Source organism: Xyrauchen texanus, chromosome 46, assembly GCF_025860055.1.
Source record: "Xyrauchen texanus isolate HMW12.3.18 chromosome 46, RBS_HiC_50CHRs, whole genome shotgun sequence".
Lineage (NCBI taxonomy): Eukaryota > Metazoa > Chordata > Actinopteri > Cypriniformes > Catostomidae > Xyrauchen > Xyrauchen texanus.
The window spans coordinates 987,183-1,013,140 of NC_068321.1; the positions used below are offsets into that span (position 1 = coordinate 987,183).

At 39.5% G+C, this 25,958-nt stretch overlaps 1 protein-coding gene across 1 annotated transcript in view; it reads left to right on the forward strand.

Annotated features, from left to right (window-relative positions):
- Positions 1-24,978, forward strand: part of LOC127637937 (anoctamin-1) — a 147,472-nt gene extending 122,494 nt beyond the window's left edge. Inside the window, exons 17-26 of the mRNA XM_052119208.1 lie at positions 13,217-13,418; positions 15,921-16,032; positions 16,359-16,416; positions 16,511-16,611; positions 16,757-16,899; positions 17,809-17,961; positions 18,160-18,212; positions 18,419-18,603; positions 18,759-18,864; positions 21,961-24,978. Coding sequence (XP_051975168.1) covers positions 13,217-13,418; positions 15,921-16,032; positions 16,359-16,416; positions 16,511-16,611; positions 16,757-16,899; positions 17,809-17,961; positions 18,160-18,212; positions 18,419-18,603; positions 18,759-18,864; positions 21,961-22,188 — 1,341 coding nt within the window. The 3' untranslated portion in view covers positions 22,189-24,978. The remainder of the gene's footprint in view (positions 1-13,216; positions 13,419-15,920; positions 16,033-16,358; positions 16,417-16,510; positions 16,612-16,756; positions 16,900-17,808; positions 17,962-18,159; positions 18,213-18,418; positions 18,604-18,758; positions 18,865-21,960) is intronic.
- Positions 24,979-25,958: the final 980 nt, after the last annotated feature.

The window sequence follows — 25,958 nt, forward strand, 5'->3', positions numbered from 1 at the left end:
TGGGCTTACCCTAGCAACCGAAGTAACAAATCACATATTTCTGCACCAGAAAATCGTACAGACTTCTGGTTTGATTTATTTATGACCATAATTTTTGTTCTTTTCAAGTTATAGCATGCTGTTTCACGAAGTTTTGCCACGACAAGCACCACTCACATTTTCTTCAGGAAATGTACCTATCTAGTTATTTTATTATTTTTATTTTTCTTATTTTTTATATCTCTTAACAAAACTTCGGCACCTAACTCGTCCCGCGACCGCTTGGCGTAGACCCACGTAATGAGGTGTCAAATCGAACGGCCTATTGAGGACACGTGTGCTATGACTTTTATAAGCTTATCGGGGTACGGTACTTGCCCCAGGGGCAAAAAAGCAGCTGAAAAATCCCATAGACTTAACATTGAGACAAACTTTGACGCGTCACAGCTCCAAGCGAGGATTTCAGAGAAACGCAGTGATTTGCCACATTTGAAGAGGCTGCCAGGCTCTGTAAGAGCATACCTCAATATGGGGTAAAAGCTGCACCCCTGGGGGCAGGAGCTGCCCAAAAATGCCCCAATTGACTTATAATGGTGTAGGACGGCCCCTGAAATGAAAAGGCATAGGGATTTGTATTGAACATAGCTCTGGATCACAGTGTCATAGAGACGAGGGGTGGGCTCATTTTACTCAGACGACCAATCAGTCTCTCAGGATCATTGTGAAGCTATCAAGCCACGCCCTAGCAACCATTAAGAGCACCTTAGCAACAAGTCCCATAGACTTCTATTGAAACAGATCAAAGGGATATCTCCGGATAGAAGTGTCATAGAAACACAAGGGTGGTCTCGCTTTACTCGGACAGCAAACAGCCAATCATGCATCAAATCAACACTTCCTAGCCCCTCCCTAGCAACCATTGTCGAGCACCTTAACAACCAAAATCCATAGAGGGATATCTTCCATTCTGAATGTCACAGAGGCATGGGAGTTGGTTTATATCATTCATACTGACAAGCAGCCTTTGGAGATTCATGATTGGCAGCTGCCAAGCCACTCCCTAGCAACTAAACAGAGTACCCTAGCAACCGCTTAGCAGTAACTATATCTCTGCACCAGAAAATCAGAGAGACTTCTGGGTTGATTTATTTCAATCAGGATGGCAAGGACACTTGATTAGTATCACTATGGTAACTGCCTAGCAACCAGATGGGGTTACCCTAGCAACCGAGTAACAAATCACATATCTCTGCATCAGAAAACGTAGAGACTTCCGGGTTGACTTATTTCAATCAGGATGGAAAGGAGACTTCATTAGTATCACTATGGTAACTGCCTAGCAACCAGATGGGCTTACCCTAGCAACCGAGTAACAAATCACATATCTCTGCATCACAAAAACATACAGACTTCCGGTTTGACTTATTTCAATCAGGATGGCAAGGACACTTGATTAGTATCACTATGGTAACTGCCTAGCAACCACATGGGGTTACCCTAGCAACCTACTAACAAATCACATATTTCTGCACCAGAACATTATACAGGCTTCTGGGTTGATTTATTTATGACCACAATTTCTGTTCTTTTCAAGCAGGCTATTTGATCGAGTTTTGCCACGGCAAGCACCACTCACATTTTCTTCAGGAAATGTACCTATCTAGTTTTTATTTTTATATCTCCGTACAAAAGTTCGGCACCTAACTCGTCCCAAGCACCGCTTGGCGTAGACCCACGTAATGAGGTATCAAATCGAACGGCCTATTGAGGACACGTGTGCTATGACTTTTATAGCTGATCGGGTACGGTATTTGCCCCAGGGGCAAAAAAGCTGCCGAAAATCCCTTAGACTTAACATTGCGAGAAACTTTGACGCATCACAGCTCCGAGCTAGGATTTCGCAGAAACGTGTGATTTGCCACATTTGAAGAGGCTGGCAGGCTCTGTAAGAGCATACCTCAATATGGGGTAAAAGTTGCACCCCTGGGGGCAGGAGCTGCCCAAAGTTGCCCCCATTGACTTATAATGGTGTAGGACGGACCATGAAATGAGGGATTTTGTATTGAACATAGCTCTGGATCACAGTGTCATAGAGACAAGGGGTGGGCTCATTTTACTCAGACGACCAATCAGTCTCTCAGGATCATTGTGAAGCTATCAAGCCACGCCCTAGCAACAATTTAGAGCACCTTAGCAACAAGTCCCATAGACTTCTAATGAAAAACATCAAAGGGATATCTCCGGATAGAAGTGTCATAGAAACACAAGGGTGGTCTCGCTTTGACTCGGGCAGCAAACAGCCAATCATGAATCACCTCAACACTTCCTAGCCCCTCCCTAGCAACCATTGTCGAGCACCTTAGCAACCAAAATCCATAGAGGGATATCTTCCATTCTGAATGTCACAGAGGCATGGGAGTTGGTTTATATCATTCATACTGACAAGCAGCCTTTGGAGTTTCATGATTGGCAGCTGCCAAGCCACTCCCTAGCAACTAAACAGAGTACCCTAGCAACCGCTTAGCAACAACTATATCTCTGCACCAGAAAATCAGAGAGATTTCTGGGTTGATTTATTTCAATCAGGATGGCAAGGACACTTGATAAGTATCACTACGGTAACTGCCTAGCAACCACATGGGGTTACCCTAGCAACAGAGTAACAAATCACATATCTCTGCATCAGAAAAACGTAGAGACTTCCGGGTTGACTTATTTCACTCAGGATGGAAAGGAGCACGTGATTGTATTACCTTGGTAACTGCATAGCAACCACATGGGCTTACCCTAGCAACCGAGTAACAAATCACATATTTCTGCACCAGAAAATCGTACAGACTTCCGGGTTGATTTATTTACGACCGCGATTTTTGTTCTTTTCAAGTTACAGCATGCTGTTTGACGAAGTTTTGCCACGGCAAGCACCACTCACATTTTCTTCAGGAAATGTACCCATCTAGTTAGTGGTGCTTGCAAAGCATCACTATTGTAATCTCACATACTTATTTTTCTTCTTATTATTATATCTCCGTACAAAACTTGGCACCTAACTCGTCCCGCACCGCTTGGCGTAGACCCACGAATGAGGTGTCAAATCGAACGGCCTATTGAGGACACGTGTGCTATGACTTTTATAAGCTGATCGGGGTACGGTGTTTGCCCCAGCGGCAAAAAAGCGCCTGAAAAATCCCATAGACTTAACATTGCGACAAACTTTGACGCATCACAGCTCCGAAGCGAGGATTTCGCAGAAACGTGTGATTTGCCACATTTGAAGAGGCTGGCAGGCTCTGTAAGAGCATACCTCAATATGGGGTAAATGTTGCACCCCTGGGGGGCAGGAGCTGCCCAAAGTTGCCCCCATTGACTTACAATGGTGTAGGACGGCCCATGAAATAGGGATTCTTTTATTAAACATAGATCTGGATCACAGTGTCATAGAGACAAGGGGCCGGGCTCATTTTACTCAGACGACCAATCAGTCTCTCGGGATCATTGAGAAGCTATCAAGCCACGCCCTAGCAACCATTTACAGCACCTTAGCAACAAGTCCCATAGACTTCTAATGAAAAACATCAAAGGGATATCTCCGGATATAAGCGTCATAGAAACACAAGGGTGGTCTCGTTTCACTCGGGGCAGCAAACAGCCAATCATGAATCACCTCAACACTTCCTAGCCCCTCCCTAGCAACCATTGTCGAGCACCTTAGCAACAAAATCCATAGAGGGATATCTTCCATTATGAATGTCACAGAGGCATGGGAGTTGGTTTATATCATTCATACTGACAAGCAGCCTTTGGACTTTCACGATTGGCCACTGCCAAGCCACTCCCTAGCAACCAAACAGAGTACCCTGGCAACCGTTTAGCTACAACTATATCTCTGCACCAGAAAATCAGAGAGATTTCTGGGTTGATTTATTCCAATCAGGATGGCAAGGACACTGGATAAGTATCACTACGGTAACTGCCTAGCAACCACATGGGGTTACCCTAGCAACAGAGTAACAAATCACATATCTCTGCATCAGAAAAACGTAGAGACTTCCGGGTTGACTTATTTCGCTCGGGATGGAAAGGAGCCGCGTATTGTATTACCTTGGTAACTGCATAGCAACCACTCGGGCTTACCCTAGCAACCGAGTAACAAATCACATATTTCTGCACCAGAAAATCGTACAGACTTCCGGGTTGATTTATTTACGACCGTGCTTTTTGTTCTTTTCAAGTTACGACATGCTGTTTGACGAGTTTTGCCACGGCAAGCACCACTCACATTTTCTTCAGGAAATGTACCCATCTAGTTAGTGGTGCTTGCAAAGCATCACTATTGTAATCTCACATACTTATTTTTCTTCTTATTATTATATCTCCGTACAAAACTTCGGCACCTAACTCGTCCCGCACCGTTTGGCGTAGACCCACGAATGAGGTGTCAAATCGAACGGCCTATTGAGGACACGTGTGCTATGACTTTTGTAAGCGATCGGGGGTACGGTGTTTGCCCCAGCAGCAAAAAAGCGCCCGAAAAATCCCATAGACTTAACATTGCGACAAATTTTGACGCATCACAGCTCCGAGCGAGGATTTCGCAGAAACGTGTGATTTGCCACATTTGAAGAGGCTGGCAGGCTCTGTAAGAGCATACCTCAATATGGGGTAAATGTTGCACCCCTGGGGGGCAGGAGCTGCCCAAAGTTGCCCCCATTGACTTACAATGGTGTAGGACGGCCCATGAAATAGGGATTCTTTTATTAAACATAGATCTGGATCACAGTGTCATAGAGACAAGGGGCCTGCCTCATTTTACTCAGACGACCAATCAGTCTCTCAGGATCATTGCAAAGCTATCAAGCCACGCCTTAGCAACCATTTACAGCACCTTAGCAACAAGTCCCATAGACTTCTAATGAAAGAGATCAAAGGGATATCTCCGGATAGTAGTGTCATAGAAACACAAGGGTGGTCTCGTTTGACTCGGGGCAGCAAACAGCCAAACATGAATCACCTCAACACTTCCTAGCCCCTCCCTAGCAACCATTGTCGAGCACCTTAGCAACCAAAATCCATAGAGGGATATCTTCCATTCTGAATGTCACAGAGGCATGGGAGTTGGTTTATATCATTCATACTGACAAGCAGCTTTTGGAATTTCATGATTGGCAGCTGCCAAGCCACTCCCTAGCAACTACACATAGTACCCTAGCAACCGAGTAACAAATCACATATTTCTGCACCACAAAATCGTACAGACTTCTGGGTTGATTTATTTCAACCAGGATGGCAAGGAGACTTCATTAGTATCACTATGGAAACTTCCTAGCAACCACATGGGGTTACCCTAGCAACCGAGTAACAAATCACATATCTTTGCACCAGAAAACACTACAGACTTCCGGGTTGACTTATTTCACTCAGGATGGAAAGGAGCCATGTATTGTATTACCTTGGTAACTGCATAGCAACCACACGGGCTTACCCTAGCAACCGTTTAGCTACAACTATATCTCTGCACCAGAAAATCAGAGAGACTTCTGGGTTGATTTATTCCAATCAGGATGGCAAGGACACTTCATAAGTATCACTACGGTAACTGCCTATCAACCACATGGGGTTACCCTAGCAACAGAGTAACAAATCACATATCTCTGCATCGGAAAAACGTAGAGACTTCCGGGTTGACTTATTTCGCTCGGGATGGAAAGGAGCCGCGTATTGTATTACCTTGGTAACTGCATAGCAACCACACGGGCTTACCCTAGCAACCGAGTAACAAATCACATATCTCTGCATCAGAAAAACGTAGATATTTCTGGGTTGATTTATTTCAATCAGGATGGCAAGGACACTTGATAAGTATCTCTATGGTAACTACCTAGCAACCACATGGGGTACCTTAGCAACCGGGTAACAAATCACATATCCCTGCACCAGAAAATCGTAGAGACTTCTGGGTTGATTTAATTCAATCAGGATGGCATGGAGACTTGATTAGTATCACTATGGTAACTGCCTAGCAACCAGATGGGGTTACCCTAGCAACCGAGTAACAAATCACATATCTCTGCACCAGAAAATAGTACAGACTTCCGGGTTGACTTATTTCAATCAGGATGGCAAGGAGACTTCATTAGTATCACTATGGTAATTGCCTAGCAACCAGATGGGGTTACCCCAGCAACCGAGTAACAAATCACATATCTCTGCACCAGAAAATAGTAGAGACTTCTGGGTTGACTTATTTCACTCAGGATGGAAAGGAGCCATGTATTGTATTACCTTGTTAACTGCATAGCAACCACATGGCCTTACCCTAGCAACCTAGTAACAAATCACATATTTCTGCACCAGAAAATCATAGACATTTCTGGGTTGATTTATTTCAATCAGGATGGCAAGGACACTTGATAAGTATCACTATGGTAACTGCCTAGCAACCACATGGGGTACCTTAGCAACTGGGTAACAAATCACATATCCCTGCACCAGAAAATTGTAGAGACTTCTGGGTTGATTTAATTCAATCAGGATGGCATGGAGACTTGATTAGTATCACTATGGTAACTGCCTAGCAACCAGATGGGGTTACCCTAGCAACCGAGTAACAAATCACATATCTCTACACCAGAAAATAGTACAGACTTCCGGGTTGACTTATTTCACTCAGGATGGAAAGGAGCCATGTATTGTATTACCTTGGTAGCTGCATAGCAACCACATGGGCTTACCCTAGCAACATGGTAACAAATCACATATTTCTGCACCAGAAAATCGTAGAGACTTCTGGGTTGATTTATTTCAATCTGGATGGCAAGGACACTTGATAATTATCACTATGGTAACTGCCTTGCAACCAGATGGGGGTACCCTAGCAACCGAGTAACAAATCACAAATCTCAGCAGTTATAAAACGCTATTTGACGAGTTTTGCCATGGCAAGCACCACTCACATTTTCTTCAGGAAATGTACCTATCTAGTTATTATTATTCTTCTGAGACTAAAATTACCAAGACTAACTCCTCCTAGAGCTTTTAAGCTACATGCACCAAACTCGGCACAGACCTTCCGACTAATCCCGAATAGTGTGCTATATCTTTTCTAACTGATCGGACTTACGGATTTCCCACAGCGGATGATCAAAACTGGAAAAATCCGATTGACTTAACATTGCGGAATGTTCAGAAATTTAAATCCCAACTGACGTTTTCACACACACACACAGACAAAAAGGGCCTGTCAGCCCTGCATCTCTCCCTCTCTGTCCCTCAGAGGATTTATTTTATCAAGCAGCCAAAAAGTAATGACCTAAATCTTCATAGCCACACGCTAAAACATGCTAAAAACGTGCTAGCTTCATGATAACACATGCTAGCATCACCTAGCGAAGTGCTAAAACATGGTAAAAATGTGCTAGCAACATGCTAACACATGGTAGCATCGCCTAGCGAAGTGCTAAAACAAGCTAAAAATGTGCTAGCATCATGCTAAAATCGCCTAGCGAAGTGCTAAAACATGCTAAAAACGTGCTAGCATCATGCTAACACACGCTAACATCACCTAGCGAAGTGTTAAAAATTCTAAAAACGTGCTAGCATCATGCTAACACATGCTAGCATCACCTAGCGAATTGCTAAAACATGCTAAAAACGTGCTAGCATCATGCTAACACATGCTAGCATCGCCTAGTGAAGTGCTAAAACATGCTAAAAACATGCTAGCATCATGCTAACACATGCTAGCATCGCCTAGCGAAGTGCTAAAACATGCTAAAAACGTGCTAGCATTATGTTAGCATCGCCTAGCTAAGTGCTAAAACATGCTAAAAACGTGCTAGCATCATGCTAACACATGCTAGCATTGCCTAGCGAAGTGCTAAAACATGCTAAAAACGTGCTAGCATCATGCTAACACATGCTAGCATTGCCTAGCGAAGTGCTAAAAAATGCTAAAAACGTGCTAACATCATGAAAACACATGTTAGCATTGCCTAGCGAAGTGTTAAAACATGCTAAAAACGTGCTATCATCATGTTAACACATGCTAGCATTGCCTAGCGAAGTGATAAAACATGCTAAAAACTTGTTAGCATCATGCTAACACATGCTAGCATCGCCTAGCAGAGTGCTAAAACATGTTAAAAACATGCTAGCATAATGCTAACACATGCTAGCATCGCCTAGCAAAGTGCTAAAACATGCTAAAAACGTGTCTATCTATCCATCTATCTATCTATCTATCTATCTATCTAGCAACTAAGTTAAATTTTAAACTACTTTAAACTACAAACTACTTTAAACTTTAAACTAATTTAAACTACAAACTATTTTAAACTTTAAACTAATTTAAACTTCAAACTACTTTAAACTATAAACTACTTTAAACTAATTTAAACTTCAAACTACTTTAAACTTCTTCAAACTTTCTGGTCCAAACTTTCACAAGCCAACTTAAAGTTTGTCTCGACAAACTTTTTTTTCTAGTTGTGAGTTGATGTATAATTTAGGTGTATGCCTGGCTAAATAGATGAGTCTTTATTCTGGACTTAAACTGAGTGAGTGTGTCTGTGTCCTGAACAGTGTTAGGGAGACTATTCCGTAGTTTAGGGGCCAAATAGGTAAAGGATCTACCTCCTTTTCTCCACAACCATGTGTGAATGCAGCGCTGCAACACCTGGCTGATCACAGACACGGAAAACAACAATACCCGGACTCACTTATTCTCTACGATTTGAAAAGAGCCAATCTCACCCGTGAACTGCCAAAATACAGACAGCACATTACATGCCCCACCAGAGACAGAAATATACTGGATCACTGCTACACAACAGGATACTGTCCCTAGAGCAGCTTTGGGACTCTCTGATCACTGTCTGGTTCATCTTCTTCTGACCTACAAGCAGAAACTTAAATCAGCTAAACCTGTAGTAAAGACTGTAAAAAGATGGACCAATGAAGCAGAGCTGGAACTACAAACCTGCTTTGACTGCACTGATATGAGTGTTTTTGAAGCTGCAGACACAAATCTGGACAAGCTCACAGATATTGTGACATAATATATCAGTTTCTGTGAGGATATGTGCATTCCTACAAGGACTTATTTAATGTTCAACAATGACAAACCATGGTTTACAACAAAACTCAGGCAGCTTCATCAGGCCAAAGAGGATGCTTACAGAGTTTGGGATGAAGCCTTGTACAATCAGGACAGAAAAACACTGACAAAAGTGGCTAAAAGAAGCTACTCTGAGACACTGAAAAACAAGTTTTCAGCTAACGACCCTGCATCAGTGTGGAGAGGCCTGAAAGACATTGCTAACTACAGGACATCATCCTCCAACACTGTAAGCCCAGTCTCACACCCCACACCTGCTCTGACATTCACTTCACAAAAATATCAAAACCTCCTGCAACCCCCCCTCCTCCCTCCTCCTGCTACAGTCTGCATTTAATATCTGTGAAGAGGATGTGTACCGGGTATTCCAGAAACAAAAGATACAGAAAGCACAGGGCCCAGACATGGTTTCACCCACTTGTCTAAAATCCTGTGCTTACCAGCTGGCCCTCATCTTCACACATATCTTCAACAGATCACTGTAGCAGTTATGTTCATGTTATCCCTGCTCCTTCAAATGCTCCACCATCATCCCTGTCCCAGAGAACCCCAAAATCACAGAACTTAATGACTATAGACCCATCACTCTAATGTCTGCGGTCATGAAGTCATTTTAGAGACTGGTGTTGGCCCACTTGAAGGACATCTCTGGACCCTTTCTGGATCCCCTTCAATTAGCTTATTAAGCAAACTGTGGATGATGCAGTCAACATTGGATTGTATCATATCCTGCAACATCTGTCAGTGTCAGTGGATCATCAGCTTTTTGACAGTTAGGCAGCAGTTAGTGAGACTGGGGAAATTCCCTTCCAGCACCTGTACAATCAGCACTGGTGCACCCCAGGGATGTGTGTCCCCACTACTCTTCTCCCTGTACTCAAATGACTGCACTGCCAAGGACACCTCTGTCAAGCTCCTGAAGTTTGCAGATGACACTACTGTTGTCGGCCTCATCCAGGATGATGATAAGTCTGCATACAGAAGGGAGGTTGAACAGCTGGCAGTCTGGTGCAGACAAAACATCCTGGAGCTGAACATGTACAAAACAGTGTATATGATAGTTAATTTTAGGAGGAACACCCCAACATTGACCCCACTCACCATTCTGAACAGCACTGTGGCATCAGTGGAGTCATTCAGGTTCCTGGGCTCTACCATCTCACAGGGACCTGAAGTGGGAGACCCACATTGACTCAATTGTGAAAAAGGCCCAGCAGAGGTTGTATTTCCTTTGCCAGTTGAGGAAGTTCAACCTGCCACAGGCACTGCTGATACAGTTCTACTAAGCAGTCATTGAGTCTGTCGTCTGCACTTCAGTAACTGTCTGGTTTGGTTCAGTTATGAAATCGGACTACAAAGGACAGGTCAAACTGCTGAGTGGAATATTGTTTGCCCCCTGCCCTCCTTTCAAGGACTGTACACTTCCAGAGTGAGGAAAAGGGCTGGAAAAATCATTCTGGACCCCACTCACCCAGCCCACTACCTTTTTGACCTGCTGCCTTCTGGCCAGTGCTGAGCACCAGAACTGTCAGTCACAAGAACAGATTTTTCTCTCAGGCTATCCATCTCCTGAACAGTTAAAACTGCCCCAATGTGCTGGAGAAGATTTTATGGAGTGGTTCGTCTCTCCCTTCATCAATACAAGATCTCGGCCAAAAATGAATGCAAATCTGGACGGAAATAAATGTTGTGACATTGCATAAGTTTGTCAAAACAATACCACGACAAATGCACACTGTAATCAAAGCTAAAGGGGGTCCAACAAAATATCAGATTATGCAATATTTTTTTTGTTTTTGTTTTGGCCAGGCAGTGTAAGTGTGACTTTGTGCTGGTGAACTGGGACACAGTGATGTTTCCTGTGGTCATTAAGTGTTTTGAGTCTTTCAAAATCAGACCTCACCCTTACCAAGATGGCCCAACCAGGGTTGATTAAGCTTGTGTCGGAGTAGCACATACACTCCACGTATCCTGTAAATCTTCAGCATCTTACCCCCTACAATTTTGTTCTATGCTTTCCACCCGTTGCAGCAGCACAGCTTCATGAGGTCCTCATACCTGGATTGCTTCCTCTCACGGGCCTCTTCTCTCTGATCTTACTAGGCACAGTGAGCTACAGCATGACCACCTAATGGTTTACTCTCCTCTCGATACTCTCCACTGTTAATGGGACCTCATAAATTAGGACGGCTAGAGGATGTGTGGGAGGATTCTATGCTGGTATAGCCATGCTTTAAACTTTCCAGTTAGGCCTGACTTGAAGACCAACCACCAACCAGGACTCCAGAATCTGGTTGGTTGCCTGGATTAACTGAACTCCTTCCCTAGGATTTTCACAGGCTTCTCAGTAATAAATGGTATAGGGATGGTGCTGATGTTAGAACCGAACTTCTCAACCCCCTGCAAGATGCACCTGGCACCAATGATGTTGTCACCTTCATGTTATCTATTAATACTCTGATCAGGGCATGTCACACCCTGAACTTAGACAAGGAGCCTCTGCAGTCAATATCTGCAGCTTTCACCAACATGGTAATTGACAAACGGAAGAGGATAACTGACATTGTACAGCCATTAATATTGCCTTTTTCCAGGCGATGCTACTCTGATGTTATGTCCCCAGTGGTGACTCTCAAATAGAAACTATTTTAATAATCCAGTATGAGATCCAAATTCCTGTCTGCAACATGATCGAGTTCAAGTTTGCTTCACCAGCTTGTGAGGAATTGACCCAAAAGATTTGAACAGATCCAATCAAAGCACCACAAAGTCTCTTCTGCCTTCCTGCCTAATGAGCTGGGTGACCACTCCTATGTGTTCAAGGCATCCAGGCACATTTTGAACCCCACCTGTCTGCACTGTAGTGACAACATTCTTGAGGAGGTACTCTGTCAGCCTTCCGGACACAATACTGAAGAATATCTTGCCTTCAATGCGGAGCATGGAGATGGTCCTGAACTGCTCAATGGCTTGAAAATGTTTCTTCTTGACAATCATGTCTCCCTCCTGTTCATGAACCCAAATGATTTGGAGCTCTTCTTTGTTCTTTCACTCTACTTTCTAATATGCCATTCTGCCATGCCTAGGTTCATCTTCTTTCTCAGGATGCTTCAGATGTCAGCAAAGAGTAACTTCCACTATCTTGTATCTTGCCCTCTCTTGCCTCAACTGGTGAATTTGTTCCTCCTGTTCCTGGTGTGCATTGTCCTGGCTGGCTTCCTCTCCTCCACTCTGAACCTTTCAGCCAGCAGACTTATGATGTTTGCCAACATGGTCTGAAGACATTCGTCTGCACCTCCTTTCTCTGTTGCTTCAAGAACTTTGTCTATGTCTTAATTTAACTGATGTTCAACAATGTTCCCGTGTCCAGCCTGGGGTTAAAGCTGTAGGCACTTGATAGGTTTCGGCTTTGTTGGATTGCTCCAGGTTTAGCTACTCCTCCATCTCACCAGGGGAGCCTTGTGCTGCCTGCTCCTACCTCAGGCATTTCATCTTGGCCTGGTGGATCTTCAGGCCATGCAGGTTTTTGCTGATCTTGCCACATTTGCATATGGCTCTTGTAGTCCTTGTTTTGTTTGCTAGGTTCGTCATTGGTCATTGTTAAGTCTATCCGGGTTGGGATGCTCATAATAATTTGACAATAATTTGCTGCATATGTAACTAAATTTAACTTTTATCAATATTTAAAAATTACAAAATCAAATAAGTATGTAATAATAACATAAGCACTGATATTGACATTGAAACTCTCTCAGAATTGGTTAAATCATGTTTTGGTTTTTTTACAAATCATTTTGTGTTCTTTAGCATTTATTTCCATTTAAAATTTTTAAACACAATTCTGTTACTCATTTGTCATATATATTTTTTGGTACATTTATTGTAGCCATGGATTCACATTTATCTTTTAATTTAGTATAATTTTTAGTGACTTATCAAATTTGTTTTTCAAAACTTTTTGGCTGGTGTTTATCTGGGTGTATTTTCGATTGTGTACTCATAGGATTGCCTAAATTTAAAATAAAACAGTTTACATGAAATCATTTTATGTTCTTAAATATATGTTCAAAGATGTACCTGCTGAATAAACTGACTCATAAGTTTATGATCATTCTTTTCCAGATCGGTGTGACGTTTGCTATAGTGTTTGGTGTGATTTTATACCGAATATCAACCAAAGCGGCGCTTGCTATGAGCTCCAACCCTATGACCCGCTCTAACGTCCGGCTGACCGTTAAAACCACTGCAGCCATCATTAATCTGGTGGTCATTCTTATTCTGGATGAAGTTTATGGGGCTGTAGCGCGCTGGCTTACTGTTCTTGGTCAGTCATATAATTTACTAGCAGTGTTCACTCAGGACTCATATTGCATATGCTCAAATACAACACTCAAAACATCACTGACTACAAAGGCCTTTTCACACCAAATGCAAATCTTCGCTGCAATTAACATTTCAAATAGAAACAATGGATTCCTAATAAGCCATTCACACCTGGAGAGAACATATGTGATAAAAAGCAGTTACCAAAGATCAGAACACTGTTTTAACCACCGACATTAAGCCCCAAAGAAAGCAACATAAATAAAACAAAAGAGTTACGATCAAATAACTTTGCTGAACGTCTAAGGTTATCCGTGTGAAGTCCTTTCATAAAATTTATGTTCAATTAAATGTCAGTATAGCAGGGTGACTTTAAAGTTTAGTATGAACACAACTCAACATCTAATGTCTGTGTTGTGTTTACAGCCCCGCACTTAATTTATGTTGCACTGGAGAGGGGAGCAATTTCCCATGCATGCTGTCAACCGGCTGCTTACCATACTGACACCTGCCCAGAGTGTTAATTGTTCTAGACAAAAATTATTTGGATTGCTCTGCAGCACAATTTGTGGGTATGCTGGCTGTTTTTATTATTCCATTTTAAACTGCCAAAAGTTATCTCCTCATAGGTTAATTTGGCTTGCAAGCGAACCCATTCAAAATTTGTTATGAAATATAAGAAGAAAATATATGGTTGTTCATTCAAATGTTGATGAAATAACTGCTAAATATGCACATCTGTCATGTGACCCTGTTTTGTTTCAGCCAGTATAAACCTTGTCATGCCTGTTTGGTCACTTGTTTGATTCTTTACTTATCGGTTAACCGGTTAATAACCTGTTAATGCTGGTGGTTAACCGGTTATAAGAATTTGCCAAAATTTGCATCCCTAGATGAAAACGACCATGATACAACTTCAACTCCTGTATTAGTATGTGGAACTACTCTCAAGAACGGGGTGAACCCATTATTCACACTTTTTTTCTTCTACTTTCTTTGTTGAGCAAAATGATCGTCGTTGCTGCTTAAAAAGAAATGCATCTTCTTTTTTCAGCTCGCAAGAGATCTGTCTTGCTTGCTAGACTCTCGTACTGTGATTCCATAGTTGTTTTGCCAAGTTTTAAGACCTACTGTTTTAAGACCTGTAAACTGCCCCCTCAAATTTGTATAGCCTATATATACACACACACACAGAGCAGATTCAAGATTGTACTTATTACTGGTGGTCTTCACTGTAAGATTATAATACGCAAGTCATTTTAAAGCTACTAAAATAACCCAGCCAAGAGCAGTGAAAGGTTTTCTCGTTTTCTTGTTGTTTGATTATTATTATTGACATGCTAGACAGTAACAGAGCTGGAATTACACATTTACAATTTAAATATTTTGATAAAAATATATAAAATATCAAAATACCTTTTTTCCCACTGTTTACTTAAGAAATAACTCTCTGTTTTTACATTCATACCTTGTTAAGTCACCAGATTGGTATTTTGACTGAATTTTTAAGCATTCTTGAGTATTCTTGTGTGAATCCACATCGCGAGCACTCTTGGAAAACACACACACAAAAGCCAAGGAAAAGTTGTACTCTGTCAATATGTGCTACACGGACGAATTTAGCTGTTGAGCACTGTCTCCGTGTTTACCTGCTTCTCCCGCTGTACATGTTAGCTGCAGACCACCCGTGAATTAATGCACCCCTGATCAGCACATTGCTTTGCAGTGCCGTTGCTAAACAGCAGTGAAGGAAATGCTGAGAGAGAGATATCTAGAGAAGCTTGTAATAAAATGATTCAAATTAATCATACGCAGTACACAAAGATCGATCCATTGCTTTTCAGAAACTATATAGAATCGACCGAATTAAAAAAAATACAAATATAATTAAAAAAAAATTTAATTGCTATTTTTTTGCCCAACCCTAGTGATTCACTTTGCATAATCGTGTCACCTCTGGTGTGAAAAGGCCTTAAGTTGGAAAAAAAAAACACATATGCACACATATGATTAAATAAATTTCACAAGGCATAATGCATCAATTTGATGGTTTGATTTAATATTTATATGATTTTAAAAAATAAAAATAATAATAATATATATATATGTACGTGTATATTTACACCAATCAGCCGCAACATTAAAACCACCTGCCTAATATTATGTAGGTCCCCCTCGTGCTGCCAAAACAGCACCAACCCGCTTCTCAGAATAGCATTAATAGATGATATTCTTGAGAGAGGTCAACAGAGAATGGCCAGACTGGTTTGAACTGACAAAGTCTACAGTAACTCAGATAACCGCTATGTACATTTGTGGTGAGAAGTATATCATCTTCTGAGATGCGGGTTGGCAGTGTTTTGGTGGCACGAGGGGGAACTACAAAATAATAGGCAGGTGTTTTAATGTTGTGGCTGATCGGTGTATATATATATGTATGTATGTATTATATTTATGATTTTTTTAAGTGAAGTCAAAGTTAATTTTATCTTGGTCTTCTCAGAGGTTCCTAAAACAGATAAGAGCTTTGAAGAAAGGCTGATCTTCAAAACCTTCATCCTCAAGTTTGTGAATGCGTTCACTCCGATAATATACATTGCATTCTTCAGAGGCAGGTAAGTATTTTCACTAGACTCACACAAACCTTCCTAAAATTATTTTAAAAAAAACTCCACAGTTCTACACCATCTGCTTTCTGCTTTCACATTATACAGTTCATAGCACATCATTAGTTAATTTACATTCACATATTTTTAAATGTAATGTATTCATATTTCTTTGTTCTTGAATTACCGAGCTGTACTACATTATATAATGTTTGGCAATTAATGAATCATGATAAAAGTTTTGTTATTAGTGTTAGAATATTTCTATACTAATTATAATACTATACTTTATGATGATAGTGATGCTGACCTCTTATCATCATTTTACTGTACAGACTTGGTGGTTGTCCAGGCAGTTATCTTTATGTGTTTGAGTCCTATCGTATGGAGGAGGTAACAAACACAATATCAGCAGTGAAAGATTTTTAGATGTTGTTGCAGTGTATGAAATTATGAATTTGATTATGTGATATATGTGCTGTATCAGTGCGCTCATGGTGGCTGTCTGATGGAGCTGTGCATTCAACTCAGCATCACTATGCTAGGCAAACAACTTATCCAGAACAACCTGTTTGAGATTGGCACCCCGTGAGTATCACAAACACTACATTAACAAACATTCAATAAAAGCATTTAATAGTTTATATAGGTTATATGTGTCTCTTTACAGGGTTTTAAGGCCATGTTGAAAGTATTTTGTGTTATTTATTGTTTGGGTGTTGTTTGATTGCAGTAAACTTAAAAAATTGATCAGGTTCATCAAATCCAAGCGAGGTTCTTTCCAGGAGGAGGAATATGAGAAGAAATTACAATGTTACGAGACAGATCATTTCCTAGAGCCATTTGTTGGTCTGACACCAGAATATATGGAGATGAGTGAGTCTGTTCATAAAATAAATAATTCAAATCACCATACTGTATAAACTCTGTTTTCTGTCCATTTCAGGATCCTAGTGTGATTTTACATCATATTTGGCATGCATTAACAGTACAGCTATAGACTTTATCCATGTTTTGTTGCCATTACCCACCATAATCATCGATGGGGTGGACGGTTTACTACAAATAACACATGAGTGGTGGTGGTGGTCTAAAGCACTAAACTGTTAAGCAGAAGGTCACTGGTTCGATCCCCACAGCCACCACCATTGTGTCCTTGAGTAAGGCACTTAATTCCAGGTTGCTCCCGGGGGATTGTCCCTGTAATAAGGGCACTGTAAGTCTCTTTGCATAAATGTAAATGTAAATTGTACCCAACTGCAAATGGTTTTGTGTGATCTTAAAAAGCTGGTTATATTCATTGTATCGTTTCAAAAGATTTGAGCTTAGAGCATTTTTGTGATGAAATGGTAAACCTGAAAGCACAAGCCCTGATAACATTTACATTTATGCATTTGGCAGATGCTTTTATCCAAAGCGAATTACAGAGCCCTTATTACAGGGACAATCCCCCTGGAGCAACCTGGAGTTAAGTGCCTTGCTCAAGGACACAATGGAGGTGACTGTGGGGCTCGAACCAGCATCCTTCTGATTACCAGATTACCAGTTATGTGCTTAGACCGCTACACCACCACCACTCTAAGTGAACAGTATTTACACTGTAATACAGCAGACTGAGAGTGTCACTAATAGTAAGATGGTTCTTATTAAGAACTTATAATTGGAACTGACTAAAACATTTACATTTACATTTAGATTGTATCAAAATCAAACTAAAGTACAGCAGTATGACAAGGGAAAGTTCCTGGTAAAACCACAGTAAGTGTTGTTTTTCTGTTTTTGCAGTAATCCAGTTTGGGTTTGTGACTCTGTTTGTGGCATCTTTTCCATTGGCTCCTCTGTTTGCTCTTTTGAACAACATAATTGAAATCCGTCTGGATGCAAAGAAATTTGTAGCAGAGCTCAGAAGACCAGATGCAGCCAGAGCCAAAGACATTGGTCTGGATTTACACTCATCTCTGTTCTCACTCAAATACTTAAATACTTAACAAATAAAAAGCATGTGATAAAAGCATATATAGCTTCACATACCATTAATAATTATGTCTTGGCATGATTCAGTGGACTTATTTTTAGCTAACACCTCACATTCTCTGTCAATTGAGAAATTTCACTCTATTCTTTTTGTGTTCACAGGAATCTGGTATAATATTCTCAGAGGAGTTGCAAAAGTGGCAGTTATTGTCAATGTAAGGCAGCTTATTTGTTTTGTGCTTCTGAAACATCAGAGCATATTTTATCAAACAGGAGAAAGTTTAAAGTTTTCTCAGTTTTTCCAATCCTAATAATATGACATAACTGTAAAAGAATGTCATTAAGTTGTTGTTCTGAATGATGGTAAAACATCTTGATTTCAAGGATAGTTTCACAAGTGATTTCATTCTGTTTCTTTTAGGCATTTGTGATCTCCTTCACTTCAGACTTTATTCCACGTCTGGTCTATCAGTACATGTACAGTCCAGATGGGTCCATGCATGGCTTTGTCAACCACACGCTCTCATACTTCAATGTCAGCCACTTCCAGAACGGCACTGCCCCACTCGAGCCCTCCTACCTGGGCTTCCATGTGGAGATATGTAGGTATGGAAAAAAGAAAGCAGTACAAAACGAATATATTCTGCTATTTACTTAAATATTTATATAAATGACTATATAGAGTAAATATTCAGCTGCTTATCATATTTGAGTGGACCCATATTTTAAAAACTCAATTAAAATGTCTCTTTCCTTGAAAGGTATAAAGACTACAGAGAGCCTCCATGGTCTTTAATACCATATGAGATCTCGAAAGAGTTCTGGGCTGTGCTAGCAGCCAGACTAGCGTTTGTAATTGTGTTTCAGGTCAGTGTCTGAATTATGTGTTTGTTACCTCCACCTTATGATAGGTCATGCTAACTGTTTACTTGTTAACTCTCAGCAGTAGTTGATTTATATATTTTTCCTTTATGGCTTCATACAATCATAAAAAAAAGAAAAAAGAGAGAGAAAATGCAGAAAATAATATTTGTACTGTCACATTTTCAGCAATAACTTTGGGCCTCATTCATGAAACCTCTATAGAACGAATTTGTATAAATCATTCCTAAAACCATTGTTAAATTGTTGCATTCAATGCATTGGTTTATGAAAGAATGGTTTTATTTGAATAATTTTCTCTAAAATGTATGCTTGTATTTAGGGCTGAACGATCTAGACAAAAAATCAAATTGCGATTATTTTGAAATAGATTGCGATTGCGATTGCGTTTTGAACGGCGATATGATTATTAACATTAACATTTTTAATAAAAAACAAACAAATATTTACCAAAAGTAAGTAATGGGCAAATATGCTCTTCTGCTAGTAGAAATATAAAATATTTAAGAAAGTTCACATTTGAGTGGGGGAAAAACAGATTCACATCACCTTCCAATTGTATCTCTTTACTGTGTGCCTATTTTTGGTCCACTTAGTGATAGGGTTTTAGACACTTTTCACTATTAATTTTTGGAACCAATAGCTAAATAATTATTAAGAAATTATTATGGAAATATATCTCTTTTTTTAATTCTACTTATACAACTACTACTTTTACTACTAATAATTATTATTATAAAACAGTAGCATATTTATGAACTAATTTCATGCACTCATTTACAATGCGGCATTGCTATGCGTTCCGCTTAAACTATTAAGCCTTTATTTTGGTGGAGCTTTTATTTTGACGGAACATGAAGGAAGATGTTTGTTTGTAGTTCAGTTCACAATGGCCGTTTACTGTAGAGAAATGCTCTCATCCACTCTTCTGACCACAAAACATCCGAAGTTATGGGGTTGCTTTAGATTTGGATAGTAACTTTTAGCAGCCAAGCATATTTGGAAACACGGAAAATGTGCAATTAGTTAATCTAGAGTGCTGTAAATTTAACATGCTCAACTCATTAGCCTCAGGCATGCTTTGAGTATTTGTACAGAGAACTGAGCAGCACACATACAGTTCCAATAGAAAATACTTGGTTTTATGGGAATTTTATTGATTAATACAAACGTACAGATACTTTTATCACTTGGCGTAAGCCCTGTCCTACGGTTCAGCACTCGGATACTTGCTTGAACCATCAGATCCTGCCAGAAGCAATGACAGCAGGGCAGCAGAGCTTACCACCACCCAGGAGGCAACCTAAACTGGTGATGATGGGGTGGAGAGCGTGAAAACAACAGAAGTATGCCAAGAATGAGAGACAACTGAGCGGGATTATAAAGCAGAGGCTGTATTGTGATTGGATGAGATGTCTGATAGAATGAATACCAAGATCTTCTTGCTAGAACTTCACTTACGCTCACATTTCTATCAAAAAAGACTTGGGATCATAGGGATTAATACAAATGTAGAGATACTTTTGGTGTAATAATTTTGGCCTATGGGTTGGCGCTCAGATACTTGATAGAACCATCAAATCCAGCAGGAAGCGATGAGGGCAGGGGAGCGGAGCTTACCCCAAATGAAAAAAGAAACTAATTTATAACTTATGCCCCCCAAAAATAAAATACAATAAATTAGACTCAGGATAACAAACAGGTCTTTTGAAGGTGAGGGACAAATCTGAAAGACAAAGAAATTAAAATGAATGATGCAAACATAAGCTTGTATATGACTGTACAAATGTACTACTGTTGTGCCTTACACTGCAGAAGGGTAGGCTAGCTTATGATAATTTTTTAGCCCCTGCTAATGTGTGAGCCTTGATTGTGCAATATCTTCAAAAAAGGGTAAACAATGCTTGTGATTGAGCCTTTGAGAAAAGGCTGGGCATGGTTTGTGCAATACCCCTGCAAAGGACAAGCAAAGTTCACATTTGAGCCTTACAATAAGGGCAACATTGCTTGTAGAATACCACTCCAAGGATAAAAACATTTTGCATTTGAGCCCCATGATAAGGGCAAGCATTGTGATAAGGGTGAGCATTGTTTGTGCAATACCCCTGCAAAGATAAATAATGTTTGCCATGTGAAGAGAGAATAAAAGCTTTATTTATAAACACATTTGCAATGTCATGGGACACTGAAAGACATGCCGCAGTTGCGGAACCTGGAAAGCACATTTGCACTGCTTAGAAGACGATCTGAGCTGATAGCAGAAAACACACTACAGCTGCAGCACCTGGACAGCACCTTTGCGCTGCATAGATGTTCTGAGCTGATAGAAGAAATATGCCACATTTGTTGTATCTAGACATCATTTGCGCTGCTTAGGACAAGGATTGAGCCAAGTGCCAACAATCATCTGCCAATAAGACTGGTGTGATTCTAAAGGGCTTTAGACATCGCCACAACCAAGACCCTGACACAGAGTACTTATAATGTTGTGCATGAACATTGGATCCAGATTCACCAATGAGGAGTAACTCCAGGCACGCAAACACTGTGGTAAACAAATGAGCAATGACCTGAACTCAGTGCCCACGTGACGCAACTGCCACTCCATGCGCATGAGTGAAAACAATGAGGCATAACAAGGCATACTGTAGCATGTGATGTGAAAACAACAGAAGTTTGCCAACAATGAGAGATAGCTGACCAGGCTTATAAAGCAGATGCTGTATTGTGATTGGATGAGATGCCTGATAGAATAAATCCCAAAATCTTCCTGCTAGAACTACAGCGCATACAGACCATTTATTTGTTTGATTAAATTGCAGCCCTTGTGGTTTGATAATCGCATTACCTCAATTCACAATTTGATTTGATTTCGAATAATCGTTCAGCCATACTTTAATTGCTTAATTGAGGCCTAATGAGTCTAAATCATTCATTCTTTAGGACATACAGTTTGAGAGTAAAGCCTGTGTTTACATTTAAGTGTCACTCTTAAGTTTGTGTATCCTGCCATATAATGAATAGAAGAGGTGACAGATCAGCAGATTTATGTGATTGTGTGTCTCCTCTGGCCCTGTGTAGAATGTGGTGATGTTGATGAGTGACATAGTGGACTGGATCATTCCAGATATTCCTAAAGACATCAGCTTACAGATCCACAAAGAGAAGATCCTGATAATGGATTTGTTTATGAAGGAGGAGCAAGGAAAGACGCAGACCCTGGACAGAGTGTTGTACAGCGGCTGTAAGGAGACGAGTCCTCTGACGCGCTCACGCTCTATTTCACACACGCCCTGCAAGAACTACTAACATTAGCACCCGTGTGGTTGCTTTCTATCATTACATTCCACTGACAAATCCCAAACATGCTACCAGGTCAAAAAGAAACCCTGTCATGACCTAATGCATAATGAACATTTCTCATGTTTCTCAAGAGTGATATGTGTACTCTACATTACTTTTGTCGTACTGATTTTCTCTTTTCAATAGACGTCTCACACCACAGTGATCTTTATAGATGAGGAAAAAGCTCCAAAACAAACTTTATGCAAGTATGTCAATTCAGATGCTACACAAGCTGTATTTTTGTATTTTCTGTCATTTCCAAGCACAGTTCATAACATGGATATGCTTTCAAATGGGTGTTATAGCAGGCATTAGTGAAAACCAGGGCTCTTCAACTACTTTTTTGTAGGGGCCAGATTATCCAGAGAAAAACTTGATGGGGGCCAAACATTTTTTTCATATTTATCTTAGCTGACATTTTCATTGTAACTAACATGTTAACACAAAAAAATAAATGTAATGCTGTGCACTTATTTACATTAAAATATTCAGGGGTATTCAATTAATATTTTTTTACGGTCTGAAAATACATTATTTCTAAAGATCTGGCTGAAGAACAAATGTGACCTCACACCCTCAACTAACAACAAATATGTTTTGATGAACTCTCATTTACAATGAATTGATCATTGTAAAAATGCAGGGCTATTGTTTACAAATTACAAAAACCTTGGTAGAACATTTAGATCTGATAAATTCTGTATCTTTGTCACTATTTTCTTAAATGGGTTGATATTGTCAATTAAATATAGAACTGTCTTTTTACATAAAATCAATTGGAAATCAGAATTCAGTTGGAAGACCAGAATGAACTTTTACTTAGTTAAACTGTAGACATATTTATAGCTTGTAGTTCCTGATTTACCCAGTTTAATGGCACATTTGAGTGTTAGTGTCTTTTTCCCCCTTGAGTACTAAGGTTTTTGTTTTGTTTTTCCACCACAGTACCACGCTTACAATTTGCATCTGCATTTGCATACTTGCGTCAAATATGCTTCTGTCCAATGAGCTACTGTTTGTAGAAACATGCATTGTTCTTCAAATCAATTATCTCAAAAAATGACATATCATTTTTTTTTAAATAAAACAAACCATTTTAAGAGACAAAACCCCAAACAGATTGCACAGTTGTTCTAATACACAGCAACGCTTATATGAAGCAATATTTATCCTAAGAGGTCATGGCATAAAAACTACATAAAACTTATAAATAAAGAAATAATTCATCAGTATGATGTTAAAAAGGGCTACTTGATTTGCTTTAAATTTTACATTTCAGTATTTTGTATATTTCAATACAAAATTGATTGAGCTCCTGATGTTTTTTCCTGGGATTTTCAAACCTATACACAAAGCCTTATCATTTGAGTCTGTGGGATTTCATAGACAGGATCTATTTATTATACAAGACGATTTAACATAGAAAAAAATAAACACATCAGGTTTAAATTTCTAAATAAGTAAATTCTAATTCATTTACTTAAATGATTCAATTATTGTAACAAATTAAATACAAATCAATGTAATCAGAAAACAACAGTCAATGATTAAAGCATGAAGTCCCATTTAGCATTACAAATGAGTAAGCTGATACATTTTAATAAAACAATATCTGTCATTTCAAAACATCCTAACTTACATAAATGTGGAAACAACAACAAGCTAATTTTTATTAGGTGGCTTTAAGATGTTTAGTAAGTGATAAAACTGTCGGAATAAAGTAAACAATGTGTTGAACTCTGATCTCCTCCATTTTATTAGATGATAGATGTCTCAAACATTTGATGAATATTTCATGTTTTCACATATTTTATTGCCTTGGTGTTTTTCTAAAATGGTGTTTTTATATTGGCTTTCATTGTTTTCTACATCTGATACTTTCATATTTAATAGTGCTTGATAGAGTCTTAAGCTAATGAAGTGTAAGCAAACATAAACATTATGGATCATTATCAGAGACATTATGATATCAGTCTTCTAACAGTTTTCATTCACATTGTGTTCATAAAGTGAAACAGACTTGAAAAAAAAAACATCAATTCCATTTTATATTCAGTAAAGTTTAAGCTTTGATACAGAACCATTCACATAGACTATACTATCCTCAGAATTTTGGGTTTGATCAACATTTAATAAACGTAAAAGTAAATGCAGCTCAGCCTCATGAAAACCACATAAAGACACAAATAAACTGAATAGGATTTTATGCTCCAAATATGAAACATTTCGGTGCTCTGATATTTTTAAAGGTTTGGGGCAGAACAATGTATTGTATCAAATATTTTACAATGTCGAATATTTAAGTATGTTTATTATTTACATATGTCTACTCAACATAAATTCTTATTGATATACTGTATATCTTCTGTTTGCTTGCCTTACACCAGCCACTTTAGGCTATGGTGAATTGTGTAGCTGTGCACTGAAATGTAACTATATAGAACTCATAATACAAATAAAATGGTCTGCATTAGTTGTCAAATAAATGTTGTTTCTCAAGTTTGTGCTATTTAGAAACGTATTGCCACTTACATATTAAAAATGCTGTTTGTATTGTTATGTGATATCAACTATATTTAAGTGCACTCATTCAATTAATTCCTCATTAAAAAAAGTTTAATTTTGTCATTACCACATTAAAATGAAGACTCCAGTCATATCATTAACCATATAAATGCTGTTTTATTATAGAGACATGGGGGCTGCCATTTTAGAATCACATGATCATCTGAATACTTAATCTCAGCAACCGTCCTGTTATTTAACTCTTTCACTAACTGATTAAAATAATCATGGCTGACTGCGAATACAAAATTTCTACAATGACATGAAATTGAAAACTATTGATTTTAAATGATGCTGCATCCCAGCCACTAGGTGTCAGTGCAAGACCAAGATGACACAAAGACAAAAGTTACTGAGTGCACCTTTATTATTATTATTATTTTTGTTATCCCTTTTTCTCCCATTTTGGAATGCCCAATTCCCACTTTAGTAGGTCCTCGTGGTGGCGCAGTTCCTAACCTCAATCCAGGTGGTGGAGGACAAGTCTTAGTTGCCTCTGCTTCTGAGACAGTCAATCCACGCATTTTATCATGTGGCTGGTTGTGCATGACACTACGGAGACTCACAGCATGTGGAGGCTGATGCTACTCTCTGCGATCCACAAACAACTGCCCCTTTGAAAGTGAGAACCACTAATCGTGACCACGAGGAGGTTACCCCATGTGACTCTACCCTCTGTGTTTCGCCGACTGGGCTGGGAGTTTACCCCTTGAGCATTTTGCTGCGTCAATACAATATGCAATAGCTTCAATACGAGACATTTCACCATCCGTTGGGGGGAGGGGAATATGGGAAAACAGGCATCCCATATGGAACATCTTCATTTTGGTCAAAATATCCTGGCTAATAATCCTGGCTAATACGGGACAGTTGGCAACCTAACTGTACATGACTTCACATGATTAGTTTTATAATGATGTTTCTCACTCGTCTGAACACTGTAACCGTTTCAAAGCTACTGGTAAGCACATACAGCACTGTGCAATGGTTTTAGGCAGTTGTAAAAAAAATAATTGATGATTTAAAAAAAAGATTTTATCAACTGACACAATAAGTAAACATACAGTAAATATAAGAAAACAATAAATTATTATTTGGGAGACCACCCAATGTATTTAAAACAGCTCCAATTTTCCTAGATACACATCTTCTATGATCTTAAATGCTTG